The following is a 23704-nucleotide window of genomic DNA, read 5'->3' as shown; positions in this document are numbered from 1 at the left end:
TTTCCCAATGTTCCAGTTTTGATGGTGAAGACACCAATTTAGGCGATCAATCTTGTGCTGCCTGGATACCTCGGGATCCCATAACTGTCTCCTGCTGTATACTTCTTGGCATTCTTCTTCTTATCGTTTCAACTGAAACAGTTACACCTGTAGCTTCCAAAAGCTGCCTTTGGAGCTGCATGTGAGAAATGTTTGAGTGTGTTCCAGCTGATTGGACAATTAAACGATTGTTGAGAGCCCTTATTACTTTTTGTTGACTTTTCCTTTACTTATTTTTCCCACAAGACCAATAATCTTTCCCCGTTGTAAGTTATATAACCTCACATGAGGCATATTTTCGTTTTTGGACGCAAAAGTTAGTTTATTTATTTTCGTTCAATTTGCAACTCAAGCAAATAACCTATACCGCACTGAGCTGTACTATCTGATTGTCTCATAAATTTGTTTATTTCAATAAAAAACTTTATTCTTCGCAACAATAACAATTTTTTTCAAAAGAAGTAAATATTAAAAATAAAATAAAAATTCCATTTTTGTTCAGTTGCAATGCGAAGGCAAAACAATCCTATTTTTCACTTAGAATACGGAGCGCAGTCCAGCACTCTGAATCGACGATTTTAGACTTTTATTGAAGTCTCATCGGAGAGACGTAGGCCTGCTACTCCATACTCGAAGTGCCAACAACGAGAGTTCATTCCCCACACCGCAACCGACGTGAATGGATTAGGTGACTAGCGTCATCTGGCAATAGAAAGGTGAAGTTTCAATCCTAATAGCAACATTTATAATATTGAAAAATATCAAAATATTGTTGCTCTTAGGATTGAAACTTCACCTTTCTATTGCCAGATGAAGCTAGTCACCTAATCCATTCACGTCAGTTGCAGTGTGGAGATAAACTTTCACGGTTGATCACTCGGAGTATGGAGCAGCAGTCAGCAGTTCTACGCCTCTCCGATGATGACTCCAGTAAGAATCGAAAATCTACGATTCAGAGTGCTGGACTGCGCTCCGTATTCTAAGTGAAAAATAACATTGTTTTGCCTTCGCATTGCAACTGAATAAAAATGGAATTTTTATTTTATTTTTATACTGGTCGTTACTTCTTTGAGTAACTAGGTCCATTTTCTGTTGGAATGTACCAGCTGAACAGACGGGGTCGTGAATTGTAAGTTTTTGAATTCCCTCTTGTCTTCTTTGCTTCAGCATCCATCTGGCTTGCAAATTGTAGAAGCCATGGAGGTGTTACCAAGGAAATGGACCAATAAGTTTTCAATTTAAAAATCTTTTAGTAATATTTTGATATTTTTCAATATTATAAATGTTGCTATTAGGATTGAAACTTCACCTTAAGTAAATATTACTTTGAAATACATGGTGATTCCATATAAGTTTGGATGTGTGTATGTGTTTACATTCAGGACGGTAAGTAGCAACTAGAGTATACTGCCGTGCTAGGCCCAAAGGCGGTAACTAACATTTCACAAAATGGTGGCAAAATCGATTTCAAAATTGAGTGCTAAAATTTTGGCCCGTAAGGGATTTATGGACTAGCTAATAGTTTTTATGCATGGATATATGCCCCAGTTTATTAACGGAACCATTAATTATATTTTAAAACAAAGTTTTATATAAAAAGAGGTAGATACCGCTAAAACGTTTTATCAAAACTTACTATAAAACTAAGCCTATTAGCGGTATGTGGTTTACAGTTGTGATTGATATGAAATAAAAAGCTTTTCTGTGAATTACAGTTTATTAAATTGAAAGAATTAAAGTACTATTAAATGTTATTATTTTGTTGAGCTACAATATGACAACAACAAATTGACAATATTTAGTTTTAGTTATATCTGTTTCCTTCAAGAGTCAATAAATACATATTGGTTCATTAATATTAATGTTCTATTTGTGATTCAATATAGACAATTTAATAGACCACCAAACAACATAATTTGTGTCTGGTACATATACAAAACCTATTTAGTATTACAATACAATGGTATTACCTCATAATTAACATTTTTTATAAAATCTTTTATAGTGCGTCTAATAATTTGGGCAGAACTGTACTTATACTAAACAGAATTCGTTCAGATTGTTATAGATGTTTAAACATCTGCTGAAGCGTTTTAAAGAATTCTTCAACTGTGAATGTGATTGTAAACCATACTTTTGACTTTCTCAGCTATTTTTATTTTGTTTCTTAGCGACAAAGGTTTGCTATTTTACGACAGGCCTGAGTTATTATAGAGCTTCAAGATTTTTATGATCGCCGACACCTGCCCTAATATTATTATGTATTGTTATATTATTGGGTATTTCACAATATTATATTTGGGAAAATACCATAATTTACAGTAATTAGGGCAAATTTTAACATTTTATTAGTTGTATTGTACAAACTAGTTATATGTTATGATTAAAATATGATGACCATTGTCTTTTAGACCGAAAAATACCTAATTATGGGATATATAAGATTTTTAAAATATGCAAACAAATTTTTGGATTATTATCCAGGTACCTGACGCATTCTTAGAAAATTTATAAAGGAATAAAACCAGCATTTTTGTATAAAACTTACGTAAAGAATTCTCAAAAGATTAAATAAAGATATCCCAAATCTACAATCCCGTATCTATAATAGCATTGTATAACTAGACTACTAGACATTATCTAGTTAAACAATGATATTAGCTTGTATTTAAACAAAAAAAATGCAATCAATGGGACTGCTAATTCTAATCCCATGTACGACCAACAAAGGGTTTAAACATAGGTACAGAAAACTGAAACAAACCTTGAAACAAAGTATGAAACAAACCTTGCGCCTGTATAGGCTGAACATAGTTTTTTTTCACCTCTTGTAATTGCTTTACAATAAATTTTTCTCTTTCTACAATATTGTCTTCAGTGGTATCACCTCGTGGTTCACAATTCTTACTCGACTCTACTTGATTTTCTAAAAAAACATAATACCTATTTTAAGTCTCTTTTTCTAAAAATGTTTGTGGACAGCGTGTGGATATATTATTAAATTTTTAAAACCTAATTCAAAAAAATACATATTTTTTAAATATGAAAATCTCTTATGAAAATACATTTCAATAGATATAATAAACTCGAAAATTTCTTACCATCCTCGCTAATTATTTCTTTTACTAACTATCTAATGCCATCCCCTCTTTGTGAACACACACACACATCTCTTTTAACTAACACAATAATTTATTGTAAAGTTAGGCCGAATTTACTTTGTAACACTAAGGCGATTTGGCGGTTTCTAAATGTAGGCGTAGCATTCTTGAAAGTAGATTAGCGGTAAGTGTAATATGCTAAGGTATATGGACGGCAACTGTAGCAGATACCGTCAAAACGCCATAGTATTTAACATTTGCCGCCAAATGGCTTAGTATTTTAACTGAAAAGTGTAGATACCGCTAACAAAATTTCAATTTTATTTAAAATATAATGCTTCTACAACTCCAAAAACTTTATAAATATATACTAAATACCCTATTTTACCTAAAAATACAAAAATCTCATTTTCGATAAAAAATCAGTTCCCGCCTTTGGGCTTAGCACGGCAGTATAGACCTGTCCAGTAATCCTTAAATGTTAAACATGGTGTTAAGTGCAATGGAGAAAGTGTTTCTCTGGTGGAGCATTATTTTCAGTCATACGGAATCGGATGACGTAATGGTGCAAGTCACATCTGTGATACGTGTGTGATCAATTCTCACAACGGTTTAATAAACGTTCTCCGAAGAATGTTGTAATTTTGAAGGTTCTTAAAAAGTTCAGAAAAGGAAACGCGGGACGTCTCCGGACAGTTAACAGGAACAACAACCATGAACGTATTTTTGAGCTGATCTTGGAAAATCCGAAAGGCAGCCAGACAAGGACAAGGAATTTTAATATGTGATCCAGATACATTAACAATTATTACATTCTCGGGATTATCGCACTAGAGTAGAATATTGAGCAGAATTCTTGCGTTACAGTATGAAAATCCTGAATTTTCATTTCTTAAACCAGTTCTCTGCAACAAAGACCTTAGCTTAGAACTGAGAGCAAGAGCTTTGAGATGCTACGTGTTCTCGATACTACAATATGGACTTGAAAGCTGGACATTAAAGCAAGAACACATAAATAAGCTACAGTCATTTGAAATGTGGTGTTACAGAAGAATGCTTAGAATAGCATGGACACAGAGGAAAACGAACACGGAAGTACTGCGAGAAATGGGTAAAGAATGCGAAATAATAAACACAATAAAAATAAGAAAGTTACAATATCTGGGACACGTAATGAGGGGACCGCGATATGAAATGCTAAGACTGATGATACAGGGAAAGATAAGAGGCGGAAGGAGTATAGGAAGAAGGAGAGTGTCATGGTTAAAGAATTTAAGGGACTGGTTTAGATGCAGTTCTATAGAACTCTTTAGAGCAGCGGTGGATAGAGTAAAGATAGTGATGATGATATCCAACCTCCGATTAGGAGACGGCACTTGAAGAAGAAGAAACCATGTATATCGTCACACAAATCAATTTCTGGACTTTGCCAGACCAGATGAAGTTCAAGAATAGAGTTTCACGATATTCGATAAAAATATCGATATTGTATTGATATCGTATCGAAAATCAATACGATACCGATACAATACACACCTTAGCAATATTAATGTCGATACGATACTCATTATCTGAAATCAATACAATACTCTTGTATTGTCGATACGCTTGCCTCGATATTATTGAAAATATCGATATCGAGAAAAAAAATAAAACGCCACAGTTGTTTAATTATATTTCGTGGAATAGGCATTTAGATAAGTGATCTGCAACCCAAGCATCAGCTGTTATAATATTTTACACTTGAGTGCTTGAAATTGAAGCTCTTGAGAGTGACTATAAATGACTGTTATGATTACACTGTTTATGTCATGTGGCATTTGTGGCAATATTATGGAAGTAAATGATGATGACGCAAAAATAATTTTCGGCAAAAATAATGAATTGCGATTTATTGCGAATCTCCGGGATTTCCCTATCTTTTCAAAAGTAGTTTTTAAGCAATAGATACAGAATTAGTAAGTATTAGTCGTTTCAAAGAAGCATTCAGCCATATCCAATTTTTATAAGAATCTATGAGTTATAAGAAATATTTGTAATATTTTTAGAATAATGCCCATTTGCCAAGCATGCAAAAGTGGGCATAAAGAGCCTACACAGCTCAGATGTATAATTATTCTTTTTATGTCGATATTTTATCGAGTATTGTATCGATCTCGTATCGAAATCAATATCAATACGATATTTTTATTGCCGATATCGATACTCGATACGATACTTCATTGGCATAACCAATACAATACTCAATACTTAAAAAGTATCGATATTGTATCGTATCGTGAAGCTCTATTCAAGAAGTTCCTTTACATAGTGCATAGGGCAAAAGTGAGTGTTTGGTGTGCATTTCGGGACACGAAATCGTTGTACTTTATCGAAGAAAGTGGTAGGCAAGTCTCACTTAATCAACAAAGGTACATACAAATTTGAACACGCTTTTTCCCTGGTCTACGTCAATTGTGTCGTGCACGTTAATTTGGAATTTGGAGACCAATTTTTCCAGCAGGACCCGGCAAATTACCATACTTATGTCGCAGTTCGTCAATTTTGCAGGGACATTTTCCAATCAGACTCATTTCACCTTGGAATGACTTTACTTCCCTTATCCCTCACATTCTCCAGAACTCACATCTCTAGACGCATACATTTGGGACATAGCTATAACTACCGTTTTTAAACGGACACCACAAATCATCAATGAATTAAAGGAAGCCGTTAAAGCCTTCTTCGAGGACCTGAGTTAACCCTGATTCCTGATTCCATAACATAACGAGAAACTTGGAACACCGGTATGAAGTCTGTCTTGGGCGAGAAGAGCACATTTAGAACATGTAATAAAGCGTCAATAATATGTATTTCTTAAAAAATAAAATAATTACAAGTTCAGTGCTGTTTATTTTGGGCTATACTGTATTGTAACTTATTTTTATTTTCTCTTTTATCAATAACTTCGTTAAAATTAGCGTGTCTCCCTTAACCCGGGAGCAGTCGCGCCGTTAGAAAAAATCTCACTTTTATCCTTTTCCGTGATAACTGATGAAAATTTTTGCAAAATTGCTTTCCTCTCGTAAGTGCCTCGAGTAGGATCGTAGTAACGCGTGGAATTTTTATTTTATTTATTTTTTTTTTTGTGGAATTTATGGCTTTGGTGAGAACCAATTAGCTTTAAAATTGTTAGAAATAGATATTTTTAACATAACAATAAATAAAAATATTATAAAACAGAAATTTGTTTTAAATTCGTATTTAAATTTGTATTGTGAGATTTTTCTCTACGCGCGACTACTTACGTGACAGAAGTGAGCGCGACTGCTCCCGGGTTAAAGCGGCCCCTAGACGGTCAATATTAACGTCAATCATCATCATCATCAACCCGTACGCGTCCACTGCTGGACATAGGTCTCCCTCAGCTCTTTCCATCTTTCTCTGTTTTGTGCGGCTTGCATCCAGTTGCCGACAATACGTTTCAGATCGTCAGCCCATCTGGTTGGTGGTCGTCCTCTGCTCCGTAGTGCTTCTTCTCGTGGCCTCCACTCGACAATACGTTTTGTCCATCGGTTGTCTGACAATCTGGCGACGTGTCCTGCCCAATTCCACTTGAGCGACGCAATTCTTTCGACGGCGTCCGCTGTTTTTGTTCTACGACGTATTTCTTCGTTTGGGATTCGGTCCCTCAGGGAGACACCCAACATCTGGCGCTCCATAGCCCTTTAAGTTATGCGAATCTTGTTCACTACCTTTTTTGTGAGTGTTAATGTTTCCGCTCCATAAGTGAGTACAGGCAATACACACTGGTCAAAGATTTTCCTTTTCAGGCATATGGGTAAGTCCGATTTAAATACATAGCTCAGTTTACCAAACGCTGCCCAGGCTAATCCTATGCGACGTGGGAGCTCGCACGTCTGGTTATCTCTTTCCAATCGAATTTCATGTCCCAATTACTTATAAGATGCAGTCTGCTCAATATTCATTCCATCAAGAACAATATTACGATTTAGCACCAGATTAGTCATTATTTGCGTCTTGTTGATGTTAATCTTTAGTCCGACCTCTAAGGAAGCGTGATATAACTTGTTCAACATTATTATTACATCATCCATACGATCGGCTATAAGGACGATGTTATCTGCGAATCTCAAATGACTGAGCTTCTCTCCATTTATGTTGATACCATATTCGTTCAGATCTGCCTTCTTAAAACTGTGTTCTAAAAGGGTTGTGAATAGCTTTGGTGAGATGGTGTCTCCTTGCCGTACTCCTCGCTGTATACAGAATTTATTTGTTTGTTGATCAGATAGTCTTACGCTAGCCGTTGCGTTGTGGTAGATATATTTTATCATGTTAGTATAGCGATAATCTATTCGGCATTCTGTCAATGCTTTTAACATTTTCTGCTGGTTTATGGTATCGAATGCTTTCTTGTAGTCCACGAATATCAGTGCCAATGGTTTGTTGTATTCCGCAGACTTCTCGATCAAGTTTTTTATTACCAGTAAGTGGTCGTTAGTGCTGTATCCGGATCTGAAGCCAGCTTGTTCTCTAGGCTGATAGAAGTCTAACTTAGCCTCCAGTCTCTTTTTGATAATTTTTGTGAAAAGTTTATATATGTGTGATAGCAGACTGATAGGACGGTAGTTTTTTAGATCTGTTATGTCACCTTTCTTGTGCAATAAAACAATGACTGCATTGTTCCATTGAGAAGGCGTTTTTCCTTGGTAAATACATTCGGTGAAAAGTTTGGCCAAAACCTGGATAATTTTATTTCCACCTTGTTTGATTGCCTCGATCACTACTCCGTCATCGCCAGGGTATTTATTATTTTTCATTTCTGAAAGTGTCTTTTTAACTTCGTATGGTGTTACTTCTGGCATTAATTCTGATCCCTGGTTTGTGATTTTGGACAGGAGCTGATCTGCCTTGCGTTGGTGCTCTCATACATTTCGCGATAAAACGATTCGACAACCTTAAGGATTTCGGCTCTATCCGTAGCAATGCTGTTGTCTTTATTTCTTATTCTGTACATATTTTTGTTGCCAATGTTATTCGTATTTCGCCGCAAAACTTTTAAACTTTTGTTTTCTTGAATTATTTGAGTTATTTCTCTTGTATTGTTTTCTCTTATGTCTTTTCGGATTGACCGGTGGATATCTTTATTTAATTTCTTATTTTAAATGTTTAAATTAACGTCAATATATTGTACAATATATTATACAATAATATTAGTGGGATCCACAAGAGGCAATATTATTGCACAATATTAGTTCCCGATTGAAACTGGTTTTTTTCCTGGAAGCCGTCTGTTGTGAACCGGTTGTACTGCAGCCATTTTGTTGCTTATTGTACATCTTCCATTCGTTTATTAAACCTATTCCAGAATTCTGGAACCCTGTAGCAGCTTGTACAGGTCTAGTGGGTGGGTGCCATATACAGGGTGTCTGCGTAACTTGGAACCATATGGGAAACTTTTTTAATATCAATTTTACGAAAAAAAAGTAATTCTTTATAAAGTGCTCTGCATAGTCTAAAACCTAAGATACAATCATCTGTACGCGCCACTCACCCCCAATTTTAATTTGAGTCAGAGCGCATCGTGGATGCGTGCGATCACCCTGACTGAGGGGAAACACCAGTACTCATTCGTCTTCATGGTAGTACACTACATACAATTTTGTCACTATAGCAATAAATACATTAGCATTTATAGTGTTTTTCAATAGTTATTCAGTAAATACAGAACATTTCAAGCGTCAGCTACAATTTTGGTCCTTCGTAATAAACCAGATCTACTACAGTTCAATTAATAATAATAAGATTAGTTCATTTAAAAGCATTGTGTTTCGTGGAAGTGACGCCAAGCCGAAAAAGCGCGCGCTCTAGACGCAGTCATCCAACGATTCATCATTCAGGAGAGGAGCGCTGCATTGTAGGATTCTTCGATTCTTCAACTGGCCGATCGCAACGACCACATCGAGGCGAGAACAGACAAAGATTCTCTGGTCAGGTACCTATTATACAAATATTCAGAGCTAATAATATAATCCTTATTTACCGTTTTCCTATACCATTTTTCAATTATTCAATGAAAGCAATTTAAAGACATTTTAACATGTTTTAATTTTAATTCAATTACATATTTCATTTTATTTATCTTACGCTATACTTATCTATTAAATAATAATATTACATATATTATTAAATATAATATTTATTATATTATAAAAATAATTACACAATATCATTATATCGCATAATTATATACTACAGTCATATTTAGTATTCGGTTTTATTTTAGTTAAATTCTATTTGCACCTTTAAATAAATCTTGTTGTTTTTGTTTTGTTAATAAATAAAATGGAACATTTAAAAACATTACGTGTCAAGCGAGGTAGCTTAGAAGCGCGACTAGCAAATTTTCAGATATACGTTGAAAAATGCATGACACAAATCGATTCAATAGACGATAGAGTCTTAAAAAACAGACTTTCGGATATTGAAAGTCTACTCGCGGAATTTTCGGAGCTTCAGGTAGGCATTGAATGCTCGGTGAAAGAAGAAGACTTACAAGGCGAGTATGACAAGCGCAAGGCGTTTGAAAACGACTTTTATTCAATTATTTCAAAAGCGCAAGGTCTTGTCAAGGAAAATAGTACAGATAATGTAGGTTCAGCTTCGGTTTCCAATCCAGAAAATAGCAGATTCCCTAGCTCATCAGAAGTACGATTACCGGCCCTAAATCTGCCAATATATTCAGGAGAGGCAGGTGAATGGCTCCAGTTTCGCGATAGCTTTGATAGCTTGATAAATAGCAACCTTTCCATTAGTAATGTACAGAAATTTCACTATCTAAAGAGAGCTTTGAAGGGTGAAGCATTTGAAGTTATCGCCAATATCCAGGTCACACATGACAATTTTCCGATAGCTTGGGATTTATTGTGTGACCAATATACTGACAGGAGGGCATTGTTGCATGTACATACCAAGGCCTTATTCGATATTCATCCTGTAAAAAAGGAATCTTCAAAGAGTTTAAGCCACTTGGTAGATCATGTGAGGATGCACTTAAGGTCTTTAAAGTCATTAGGACAGCCTACAGAATCATGGGATACTTTAATTATATATTTGGTATTCACTAAACTTGATCCAGTGACGATTAGAGAATGGGAATCAAAGGATTTCATGAATGATACTCCTAAGTTTGAAGCTTTTCTCACATTTTTGAAACAAAAGTCAAAAATGCTCAAAAGAATGGAGGAAAAACCTACAGAGGCAAATTCAAGCCAAAACGTAAAGGGACAAACTTCTAAACCGCCAGCAGAGTCTAGTAATAGATCTAATTCTCATGTTCAGAGAAGTTATCACATCTCAAATCGTACTTGTGCATCATGCGATGCTCCAAATCACAAAATTTATACATGTACAAAGTTTCTAAGGTTGTCTGTGCTTGAACGCACCGATTTAGTCAAAAAATCCAATTTGTGCGTTAACTGTCTAAATCGGGGGCATCAAGTAAACAATTGTAACTTTGGTCATTGCAAAAATTGTACTGTTAAGCATCATTCTCTGTTGCACGTTTCCGAACCTTCTACATCTAACACCAATACGCAACAGTCTCTATTTACATTTAATTTAAGTTCAAAACAGGTACTTCTATCCACTGTCTTGTTAGAGGTAGTTGATTCAAAGGGAAATCGTCATGATTGCAGAGCACTTTTAGATCCAGGGAGCCAGTCTAATTTCATTAGTTCACATTTATGCCATAAACTTGCACTACCAAGAAAGCCTACAAATATTACGATTTCAGGGGCATTCAAGGTGGAATCCAAAATTCAGGCTGTTTGTCAAATTCAAATTGTGTCTAAAAACACTCCATTTACTGCTCCTTTAGTCTGTTTGGTAGCTCCAGAAATATGCGATGTTGTACCCGAAGCTCCTATTGATCCAGTATCTCTTTCGATACCTACATGTCATAAATTAGCAGATCCTGATTTTCACATTCCCAAACAAATTGATCTTCTCATAGGTGCTGAGTTGTTTTGGGAAACATTATGCATAGGACAGATTCGTCTTAAACCTTCAGGTCCGTTTCTTCATAAAACTAAGTTCGGTTGGATAGTTAGTGGTCCACTTTCAAAGCCTCTTCTTTCAGACCGATCCAGTTCTTCTCCAAGTTATTCACAAAACTTAAACATACAAAGTCAGCTTGCTCGCTTTTGGGAAATAGAGGAGTGTTCTGACTTAATTCAGTCTCCAGAAGAGAAATCATCTTGTGAAGATATGTTTACTTATACACACTACAGAGACAATGAATGTCGCTTCGTGGTCTCAATACCCTTGAAAGAACCTATTTCTAGACTAGGTGACTCAAGATCTATTGCACTTAAAAGGTTTCATGGTCTAGAACGTAAACTTCAGCGAAATGCACAGCTTCGAGAATTATACACTTCATTCATGAGAGAGTATAAAGAGTTAGGGCACATGTCCAAGGTAGACCCGTCGAATAATACAACACAGTTCTTTTTGCCACATCATGGCGTATTGAAGGCAGATTCACTTACAACCAAATTACGGGTTGTATTCGATGGTTCTTGTTCTTCATCTTCAGGCTGGTCCTTAAATGATATACAAATGGTAGGACCAACCATTCAAAATGATCTCTTTCACATCTTACTTCGTTTCAGGCAACATACATATGTCGTTTCAGCTGATATATGCAAAATGTATCGGCAAGTTTCAATTCATCCTCCACAAAGAAATCTTCAACAAATTCTGTGGAGAGAAAAACCTTCAGATCCTCTTTTGGAATTTCAATTAAATACGGTTACGTATGGCACATCTTCAGCGTCATATCTAGCCATAAGATCCATTCTTCAATTGGCTTTAGAAAATATGAATTCATATCCAGTCCCGTCCAAGGTCATCCAAAACGACTTCTATGTAGACGATCTACTCACAGGCTCTGATTCATTAACAGACCTGTCCAATATTTGCAAAGATGTATCTTCAATCCTCAAACAAGGTTGTTTTGAATTACGGAAGTGGATATCTAACGAACCTCAAGCCCTTAAACATATTTCAGATTCCAATGTGCAATTACACACATTGAACTTAGGTTCCAAGGAAAATACAAAAACATTGGGCATATTTTGGTCATCTTCGTCAGATGTCCTAACCTACAATTCAGAGGTTTTATTAGGCAACTCTTCCAAAACCGTTACAAAACGCCTAATTTTATCCAGTGTCTCACAGATCTTTGATCCATTAGGTTTACTAAGTCCTTGTGTCATAATAGCAAAAATTCTTCTTCAGAAACTATGGACGGAACGGTTATCTTGGGATGAGTCCGTCCCAGCATATATCCATACAGTGTGGGTAAATCTTCGTGATGAGCTCAATCATATTAATACCTTTACGATTCCTAGACATATAAGATGTAACAACCCTGTTGTAACTGAACTCCACACTTTTTGCGATGCAAGTGAGAAGGCTTATGGTGCCTGCGCATACATTCGCACAATTGACATTCAAGGCAATGTTCATGTTCATCTACTTTGTGCCAAATCCAAGGTGAGTCCAATCAAGGCTCTTACAATTCCTCGATTGGAATTGTGCGGTGCTCTTGTAGCCGCCAAATTGTCCCATCATATTCAGAGGGCGCTCACCATATCTTTCAGTGGCATATTTCATTGGACGGATTCTACAATAGTTTTGGGCTGGATAAACATATCCTCTTCTTCACTAAAAACATTTGTTGCAAACAGGATATCTGAAATTCAGAGCAAAACTTCATGTGAAAATTGGTACCACGTCAATTCATCTTCGAACCCTGCAGATCTATTGTCACGAGGTGTCACTCCAACTTCATTATTTGCATCTTCTTTATGGTGGCATGGTCCAGACTGGCTTTCTCTTCCCTCAGTGAATTGGCCCATTGCTTCCGTTTTCAAGGAAACGGAACTTCCTGAAATAAAAACCCCTCAAGTCCTACAAACTACAATAAGAGGTACTGCAATAATAGATATTGAACGATTTTCAAATTTCTCAAGACTTCATCGCTCTGTGGCATTTTGTTTACGTTTTATTCATAACCTCAAACCAGGTAACGATAAGTGCCATGGGCCATTGAGCAGTGAAGAACTGTCAAATGCGTTGAACATTCTTTCAAAGATAATTCAAGCTGAATATTTCAGTTCAGAAATAAAATTGTTGAGAGAATCATGCCCAATAAAAAAGGGTACTCTTAAGTTTCTTTCGCCGTTTTTGGACGACATGGGTATTTTGCGAGTTGGAGGTAGACTCAAACATGCCTCATGGTCATTCGAAAAACGCCATCCTATTCTACTTCCCAAAGATTCGCATTTTACAAAATTACTTTTCATTGATGAACATAAAAGGCTTCTTCATTCAGGTCCCAACCATTTACTTTCTTCTGTTAGGGACAGGTTTTGGCCCATTTCCGGCCGCAACATTGCTCGCAAAACAGTGCATAGTTGCATAACATGTTTCAGGGCAAAACCCTCTTTTCAAACCCCTATAATGGGTGATCTTCCCAAGGAGCGGGTTACTCAAACGTTTCCCTTCCATTCAACTGGCGTGGATTACGCTGGGCCCTTTCTCCTAAAGGATAGGAAGGGTCGGGGGTGCAAGACGTTTAAGGCTTGGGTTTGCCTCTTTATATGCCTTACAACCAAGGCTATTCATCTGGAGATAGCCACAAGTCTTACTTCCGAAGCATTCGTTGCCTGCCTCAAGTGCTTTATAGCTAGAAGAGGCCGGCCCTTGCAATTATTTTCGGATAATGGCACTAATTTCACAGGAGCCAAGAGTGAGTTGGATGCAATTTCAAATTTTTTACTCAATAATGAGGCTGAGCTAGCTTCATTATGCGCTAACGATCAAATAGTCTGGAAATTCATTCCGGCAAATTCTCCACATTTCGGGGGAATTTGGGAGGCGGGCGTAAAATCAATGAAAGTGCATTTACGCCGAACAATGAAAAACAACATACTCACTTCCGAGGAATTTCAAACACTTTTAATTCAAGTAGAGTCAGTATTAAATTCCCGACCACTCTCACCTCTTAACTGCAATCCCAATGATTTAAATCCCATTACACCAGCTCATTTTATCATCGGCAGACCATTCACTGCATTGCCTGAACCAGACCTGACGGACGTATCTACAAACCGATTGTCTCGTTATCAACATCTTCAGATGATGCACCAGCACCTATGGCATCGCTGGTCCAAAGAATACATGGGAGAGTTGCAGCAACGTCAGAAATGGTTTTCTGACCCTTCACCTAACATACAAATGGGACAATTAGTTTTAATCAAGGACATGCGGTTTCCACCTCTGTGTTGGCCATTAGGCCGTGTGACTGCCATTCATCCAGAACAAGATGGTGTGACTCGCGTAGTGTCAGTGAAAACAGCTCGCGGCGAATACAAACGCCCGGTTAAGAACATTTCACCACTACCGAACATTTAAGCTTACTTATATTGAAGACTTTCGTTATTTTCACTACCGAACATTTAAGTTTTCACTTATATTGAACACTTTGCTTTATTCTCATAACCATTTTTTTATCTCATTTATGTATTTTATCTTATTTATATGTATTTCCTTCATTCATGTTGTATATGTACTTGCATAATTTGTGTTGACATATTTGAAATGTATTTCAAGGCGGGGGGTATGTACGCGCCACTCACCCCCAATTTTAATTTGAGTCAGAGCGCATCGTGGATGCGTGCTATCACCCCGACTGAGGGGAAACACCAGTACTCATTCGTCTTCATGGTAGTACACTACATACAATTTTGTCACTATAGCAATAAATACATTAGCATTTATAGTGTTTTTTAATAGTTATTCAGTAAATACAGAACATTTCAAGCGTCAGCTACACATCAGATAACAAATTTTGTCAACAGTATACGAGGTATGTCAAAAAATATGAATTTCGCTCAAGAGCAAACTACCTTTATATTTCAAAATATCAAAAAATTTTATTATGAAAAGTTATTTGTAATTAAAAACCATATTCAAATATGCAATAACAGCCTTCTACTTGAAGAATACTTTTTTTCCTAAAACTTTTAATAAAAGAGTTATTACATGTCTAATAAATAAAAATGATGTTCGGAATCGGTAATTTAGGAAAATTTCAGAAATTTTTTTTCAAATAGAAGGCTGTTATTGCATATTTGAATATGGTTTATAATTACAAATAACTTTTCATAATAAAATTTTTTGATATTTTGAAATATAAAGGTAGTTTGCTCTTGAGCGAAATTCATATTTTTTGACATACCTCGTATACTGTTGACAAAATTTGATATCTGATGATTGCATCTTAGGTTTTAGACTATGCAGAGCACTTTATAAAGAATGACTTTTTTTCGTAAAATTCATATTAAAAAAGTTTCCCATATGGTTCCAAGTTACGCAGACACCCTGTATATTTGGAGTCAGTTCGATGTCTCCGAAAAGTGTTTGCAGCTTCCGATCCAATGCCTCACAGTCATGCAAAATATGGTTGACTGTTTCAGGTTCTCTGTTACAGAGTCTGCAGCTCAAGTCTCCATGAAACAGCCCGATTGTATGCAGGTGACCCTTAACCGGCGCATGTCCAGTGAGGAAACCTGTTATGACTCTGAGCTGATTCCTGCTTGTCTTCAGCAGTAACTCAGCCCTACTAGCACATGTCCGTCCGATATACATCTTGCCATGTGTTTGTCCGGGTACACTCTCCCAGTGTGAGTTGTGTTGGCTTCGGATCCAGGTATTCTGTTTTTTTCGTTCGCGGACGGTGCTTTTTGGCACTCCTACGGCCGGCTCTGGACTCAGGTATTTTGTAGCTGATGCTCTTTTGGCAAGTGCATCAGCTCTTCCATTGCCGTTTATGCCCTGATGACCTGGAACCCATACCAGTAGAACACTGTTATGTTGTGCCAGTCTGTCAAGTTCTTGTCGACATTCCCACACCAGCCTAGAGTTCACCTTAGGGCTTATAAGAGCCCCAATGGCTGCTTGGCTATATGTGGCTATGTTAACCCGCTACAGTTCGAATGCCCTCTGGTTGTTTTCTCTTGCACACTGCAAGATTACAAAAATCTCTGCCTGAAATACGGAGGTATATTCTTCCAGTGGAATAGAAATGTTGAAATTTCCACCACTACAGAATATTCCTGCGCCCGAACCTTCTGCAATTTTAGACCCGTCCGTATACCAGGTGTAACCCTGCAGTCTGGGTCGAGAGTTTCTTCTGTCCCATTCGTCTCGTGGGCAAATGTCCACTTGAAAAGGTATTTCAGGCTTGTATCTTGATGTCATATAGTCAGAAATCATCATCCATTCGGTATCATTAGTTTCATTCGTTATTCTACTATGTCCTTATTTAACTGGTACGTTGCTCAGGTTTTCTCGCAGTCTATAATATCCCATTCTCGCCTCACCTCTTATTGTTATATGTAAAGGAGGGAGATCCAGTAGTGCCTCCACAGCTGCCGTAGGTGTGCCCCTCATAGCCCTCGTGATCCCGAGACAAGCAAGTCCTTGCACCTTGCTTAATTTGATGATGGCACTTTTTGGCTGCACTTTTGCACTTTTACCATGTCTGGTCTCAAACCCCTGGATTGAAACTGGTACTGTCAGCATGTGGAATAAGACGGCGAGTTGTATGGCTATTGTATTAGTTGTATCTATAAAAAGAACCCAGGAAAATAAACGCAAGTGGATGAAGGAATAGTTAAAAAAAAAAGAGTGTTTACATTATACTCTTGTAAGAAGTTATACTTCTATTTTTATGATTCCAACGAAACAGATATATTTTGAACATTTTAATTGTAATTTTATTTAAGTATTAATCTAATTTTAATACTTAAAACAATAGCCTTTCGTGTTTCTGCTGTATTTTAGTCAAATTTTAAAAATCATTAAAAATGGTAAATTTTCGATAAATAATGTTAATCCGTCATTTTTGACGAACCGGAGCGTCCCAGCAATTGCTTTTCACTTGAGGAATCGTAGAAAATCTAAAAAACGTCAAATTCTCTACACAATTTTAATAGGAAGTATAACTTTTAACGTGCGTACAAAGTACACACACAAAGTCAGTTCAATTATAAACTCACTTTTGTCTCTGTTCTCACAACTTTTAAAACACAACTTAACAACCATAACTATCATAGTAAAAATGACATTTTTTAACCACTGCCGCCATATTGAATCATTCTTGACATGTCATTGGAATACCCGATCAGAGAACACGTATAACGAATCTGCGCGTAGCATCACAATTTTGATGAATTCGCGCACATTTAGATTCACTTCCAATCGTGCCTAAAGAATTATAACTTCAAAAAGAAATGAGTACTCATGAAAATTTATTAAATGACTTAAGAATTACTGAACCAAGTGATTTTCAAAACTTTCTGCATCTGGATAATACCTACTTATTCTTTACATTTCCGGGGCAATTGATATCGTGTTCATTTTTTTTTTTTTTTTATTTTACTATAATCTTTATACATCGATGCATTCTATAATAAATTTTCTTCCTATTTTCCTTTGATAGTCATATTTTAACCGCACCACGATTTTTACAGCAAGAGTAATAAAACACGACTGAACCAATATTGCGCAATATAGGCCACAGACGCTTCAATATTAGTATATTGCACAATAAAAATCAAAGTCCTGTTGATTGACGCAATATATTGCGCAATCGTTCAACGTGATCTACAGACGATCAGTATATTGTACAATATTTAGGAGTCTCAAACTTCTTGAAAATTTCAAGATCTTGTCTTGATCTTGTCTTGATTTCAAGACAAGATCAAGACAAGAAGTAATTTTAGATTTCAAGAAAAGACAAGAAATTTTATATCAATACCAAGATTTCTTGTCAAGAAAACAAGAAATCTTGAAATATCTTGACTAATAATGAAAACTCTAAAACGTACTCATTTGTGAAAAAGATAACATCGTTTTAACATAACATATTTTAATTTATTGAACACTTTTTTTTTGCTAAAACGATTTACAAAAATGTAAATTAAAATAATAAATAATGATACTTACCTAATCCTGATGAAAATAAAATTTCAAACTATATTTTATTTTCAATAACAAATTGAGCACATTTTTATATCGGAATTGATAAGCCATGAATTAAGGCATATAACACTTCTCATAGAGTTAACGCCTATGTAGTAGATTTCTTGGCTTTGTTATTGTTAAAGCTTCTCTTGAAAATAGCATTTCCGCAGGTACAGATGTTGCTGGCGTTCCGAGAAAATCCTTGGCCATTTTCGATAATGACGGGTAGATATTTTCGTGTCTTCTCCACCAATCAAGTATATTCTCAGACCAGTATATTCTGACCTAGGCTCATTTATGTATTTTTAAATTTCATACTTCCAAGATTATACATAAGTTATCATTGTCAGCGTTCTTAAATAGGTAAGTAATATCTAAATCAAATTCGTTATCTTCTTTTTTCAGACTAAGTGATGGATCTGGTATTGGATTCTGTAGATCATTATGAGATTTATTGAAATAGGCTTTAAATAGTTCTTTAAATTTTTGTACTGCCTCTGATTGTAGAAGCTTTCTCCAAGATGAAGAGGAAAATGTCTCTACTTTATGCCGAGGATCCAAAATAAGAACTATATAGTATATCCAATTAGTTTTGTTATAGTGTTTCAGTATTTTACAGTGGCGGCTGGTCAGAGGAGGCAAGGGAGGCTTGGCCTCCCCATAAATTTTTTACACGTGCTACACTGTTTTGTTTACTTTGCTATTTTGCTTCGCGTTAGAGATATCGGAAAAAGTTATTTGAACAAGTTATTCCAAATAATATTCTAACCCCACATACCAAATTTCATCACAAAATTCGCACTTTTAGTTTTTTCATTATTTGTAGTCAGGATCCTAAAATCGCAGAGGAGGTTGCTGGCCGGAAAATCTCACTTGCTAATGCTCCGCGCAGCCCAGCAGCGTTTAAGTATGGTAGTTTAAGGAGATCCGGTCTCCTTAGAGCTGCATTATCGCTTAACGCACACGCTGCCCGGAGATTGAGCAAGGGCGACTATTCGGCCAGCAGCCTCCTCTGCGATTTTAGGATCCTGACTACAAATAATGAAAAAACTAAAAGTGCGAATTTTGGGATGAAATTTGGTATGTGAGATTAGAATAATATTTGGAAAAACTTGTTCAAATAACTTTTTCCGATATCTGTAATGCAAAGCAAAATATCGGTGATTTACCGTGTTTTTGGATTCGCAGTAGGCCGCTTTTAGAATTAAAAAAATTCAGTTGAGTATCTTAAAAAATGTGAACCTTCAACGTGAATGGACTGCAAAACTTCAAATCTGTATTTATTTTGATACGCATATCTACTTACAGAGATAGAATTGTTAACAAATAAGCGACACAAACTTTGGTAATTAATACACTTTTAAAATTAGACTAACTATTTTTAAAATGATATGATATTATGAAATTGTGAATTATGATGATATTATAAAATGTAAATAAAAAATGGTCAAAAAAATGGGGTCTTAAATTAGATTTTTTTGGCGGATTTTTTTTGCTAGTGCAAATTTGTCTAGAGATTTTACAGTTAGGTATAGCCTCCCCTATTGTAAAAATCACGAGCCGCCACTGGTATTTTATCTCTCGTAACTTGAATGAATTAGAAGTAAATTAATTACTCGTCAGTAGTGTCTCTATCAATTTAATTATCAAGTTAATGAGCCCAATATTTCCAATTGGTTTAAAAGTAAGTTTACTCCAATTACCACCAACGGGAGCATGCAATATTTTTCCCCTTCGAGCCTTCGAGTATTGAAGACAGTGTTTTAAAGCTTCTCAGATACTGACAAAATTTACTGATCAGAACCCATTCTTTAACACGTGTTAGCCGTGTTAGCACGCAACGCAATAAAAAGGTCGCCGGGGAATCATCGGACCAAGTAATCAAGAAATTTCAAGATCTTGAAATTTCTTGAGTCAAGAAAAGATATAAAATGTCAAGAAAACGTCAAGACAAGATTTTTTTAAATTTCTTGATTTTTCCCAAGACAAAACAAGAAGTTGTTGTCAAGACAAGAATTCTTGTCTTGTCGACCCCTAACAATATTAAATATTGTGCAATATATTGACAAAATTATTGAGCATCTAGGGCCACTTAAGATGACATTATATTTAGTAAGACGGCGACAAAAAATACAAACTTTAATAACTTGTGTTTTTAGATGGAAAACCGTCGTCAACATATACAGGCCTGGATCCCGCGTACCAAAAAAAGTTTATTAATAGCAAGCTGAAAATTTATTATTAGCTTAACGGTATCTAGTCGGATAAACTTTGATGTATGGGAACACTGGAACAGGGGAAGTTTTAATTGTGGAACTAGTCATCTTGGCAAGTTTATGATTGTGAAAACTGGCAGGTTGTTTTTAAGTTTATTCAAAAGCAAACTTTATAATATATGAAAAAATGTTTGTCTAACAAATATGTTGGGCATTTTAATAAGTCCGACACGTAGAACATGTCGAATGACAGAAAATGTGTTGGTGATAAATTAATAGCAGTCTGATTTTTGCATGAGAGTTTAATGAAAGGGTAAGAAATCAATTTCAAGTTATGTCTGACAAAATACATGGGACGTTTTCTTAGTGTGATTTTCGAGACCTGTAACCTGATCCACTTTCCCTGTTCCAGTGTTCCCGAACATCAAAGTTTGTCCGACTAGACACCGTTAAGTTACTAACAAATTTTCAGCTTGCTATTAATAAACTTTTTTTTTGGTATGTGGGATCCAGGTCTAATAATTATTATCAAAATAAACAAACTTACCCAAGTTTTGGATTAATCTTTTTCCTTCATCAACTATAATGTTTACTAAGAAATGGACAAATTTTAGGCCGCATCTGGAACACTTCCACTCTGATTTGGGATCGCTTGGCATAACAGCTCTTACAAAACCCTGCGGACATCGATGACATTTAATAGAGCTAATATTAGTGTCCAGTTCTGTAGGATCCAAGCATCTTTTGCAATTGCACTCAAAATATTTGCCCTCTCTAAGATGCTGTCTTCTATCTAGACTACCCTATAAGATAAGTTATATGGGTTAATAGATTATGAATATATTGCTTTTAATGAATATTTTAGTTGACTCTAACAAAATAAATTACTAATACTCTGGGCAAATTGGTAAAAAACAATGAAAAGTTATTTACCAGCTATTTTATTGCTGGAATCGAATCTTCAGATTGCATATTATGTTGGTAATATATGTATGCAAAGTCCGCAGAAAGTGTGCTATTGTGTTTATAAACAAATTAGCGTTCCGAAAGCTCTTTTTTTAAATATTGCTCTGTAACTCCGAAGATTTTAACTTTAAACCAAAAACACCTGAATAAAAATTCACCGTAATTTAATTCTGCACAGAGATATTTTTTTCCGATTTTCTTCGATTAAAATTTTCCTAACAAAATCTTTAATTTTCAACTAAAATTTTAGGGAAGTAATTATTTGTCAATAATTAAATAGCTTAGTAACATCAAAGCTTTTTTGGTAGTAGATTATATTTCCGGAAGCCGGCGACAATCTAACAAATAGTTTAGCAATAATTAAATTTTAATTAAAAATTTACGGGTGCAATAATAACAAGAACAATAATTATGATACCCCAGAATAACTAAGTTTTTCTTATAAAAAGGTACTGTATAGGAAACGTCAAACAATAAGGAATGCACGACATTTTACCCTTGTTGACATATTCTAAATTTGAAAAAAAAAATATAGGGAATAATCAGATTTTTTTGACATTCCTGAGATGCCATTCCTATCACAGCGAGCATTTCATTGGATAGAATTAGTGACGAGTTTATATAACGTCATTATTATATTTGGAGAGATTGTAAATGGTAAGTGACGTCTGTCATAATATTGGAGGTTAAATATAATGTCAAATTATTGTTTTCAAATTATATTTTATTTATTTAGTTTATATTTTAACGACAGTTTGTTTTTTAACCCTTTCCCTTCTGTATTCTTTATTGATCGATTAGGTTCGTAATAGTTTTGTTATATGGTAGGTTTAGGTAGGCGTTAATTTTAAGAAATGTTGCTGGCTAAATGGACACAGCTCTCCAAATGCCATAAAAGAAGAAGAAAAAAAGAATGTGTGTGTACTTTGCACGCACATAAGAAGATATTCTTCTATTATATAATAGGTAATTTTTAAACGAAGTAAATATACTTTTTGCACGATTGATCATTTTTGACTGTTTACCGTGACAGATTTTACGTCAGTAGGTGACATTTACTAGCAACTCGACGGTAAGTAATCCAACTCGACGGTAAGTACTCCAACTCGACGGTAAGTAATTCACTTACCGTCGAGTTAAAAAATCTCTTAATTTTAATTTATTTTTTGAAAGAATAAAGAAAACTAACGAATTATTTATTAATATTGAAACTTATGGTACAATTTTTTAAATTGTTTAATGAAATCCCACTTGTTTGGGCTGTGGTTTCACTTCTAACAGAAACTCCTGCAGAATCGCATACATTAGTAGTATTACTAGTATTGCACAATATTTTTTCGGCAAAATCTATTTTATTTTGAAGAGAATCTTCTGCATAGCTTTCTGCCACTGTCGATGAACGCCAACCTCCATGACGCTTTAATCCGAGGACATCAACACCTTTATTAGCCAAAAGCGTTGCTGATGTCCTCCTGAACGAATGGCCAGTATAGTTCTCGGGATTAGGCAAATTTAAGAATTGGCAATTTGAGAAGGCCAGCCCCCGATTGTACCTTTCCCTATTACTTGAGCACAACATTTTCCTTTGGCGTATCTTAAGAACAAATGATTTGATTTTACTTGTAATGGACGAAGTTTTATATACTTAAAATTATTGACAACTAAATAAAAACTCAATTCTCCATTGTTGTTATGCACCCTAGTTACTACCTAACAACCAAAGTATCTATCTTGATAAAATGAATGAAACTAGTCAATATGACGAAAATGTTTAATTTTATAATTTATAATGGTATCAATTGTGCAAAAAACGTTATAAGCATGTCGAACGTTAAGGGTAACCGATCTCAGACAATAATTGGAGTTATCGCTCCGCTCCTCCTCCAAACAATTACCTTCGATCGGTATAAAACCCTTACCGTTCTCCATACTTAATATACTTAAAAAGGTTATTTGTACTTATTTTATTTAAAAATCAAACTAACTTTCTTATCTACCACTTTCAAAAAAGAAGAATGTCTTCAAAAATTATATAATAATATACTTATCATAATAAAATCTATAAAAAAAATAAAAAAATAATAACTTGCTTGGGGCTTGAACCCACTTCACGTCTACCGCGCCGTACGAAAGTTGATGGTATTTCAAACTGCACCACATTCGCGTATACGTCATGTGGGAATATACACAAACTAAGCGTTTACACCATAAATTTATATGAATTTAATAAAATTATTAGTTTGATTTTTGTCGAAATAAAATACAACAAAATATAGAGTAAGA

The 23704-nt window shown here is 35.4% G+C and overlaps 1 protein-coding gene across 1 annotated transcript in view; it reads right to left on the bottom strand.

Moving 5' to 3' along the window:
- The window catches only part of LOC114334874 (SET domain-containing protein SmydA-8-like), a 128634-nt gene that overhangs the window by 7856 nt on the left and 97074 nt on the right, over positions 1 to 23704 (bottom strand). The window contains exon 6 of the mRNA XM_050655519.1: positions 21003 to 21258. Coding sequence (XP_050511476.1) covers positions 21003 to 21258 — 256 coding nt within the window. The remainder of the gene's footprint in view (positions 1 to 21002; positions 21259 to 23704) is intronic.

Source organism: Diabrotica virgifera, chromosome 7 (assembly GCF_917563875.1).
Source record: "Diabrotica virgifera virgifera chromosome 7, PGI_DIABVI_V3a".
NCBI lineage: Eukaryota > Metazoa > Arthropoda > Insecta > Coleoptera > Chrysomelidae > Diabrotica > Diabrotica virgifera.
Note: the sequence above shows the minus strand (reverse complement) of the source record. Positions and strands in the feature narration are given on the sequence as shown.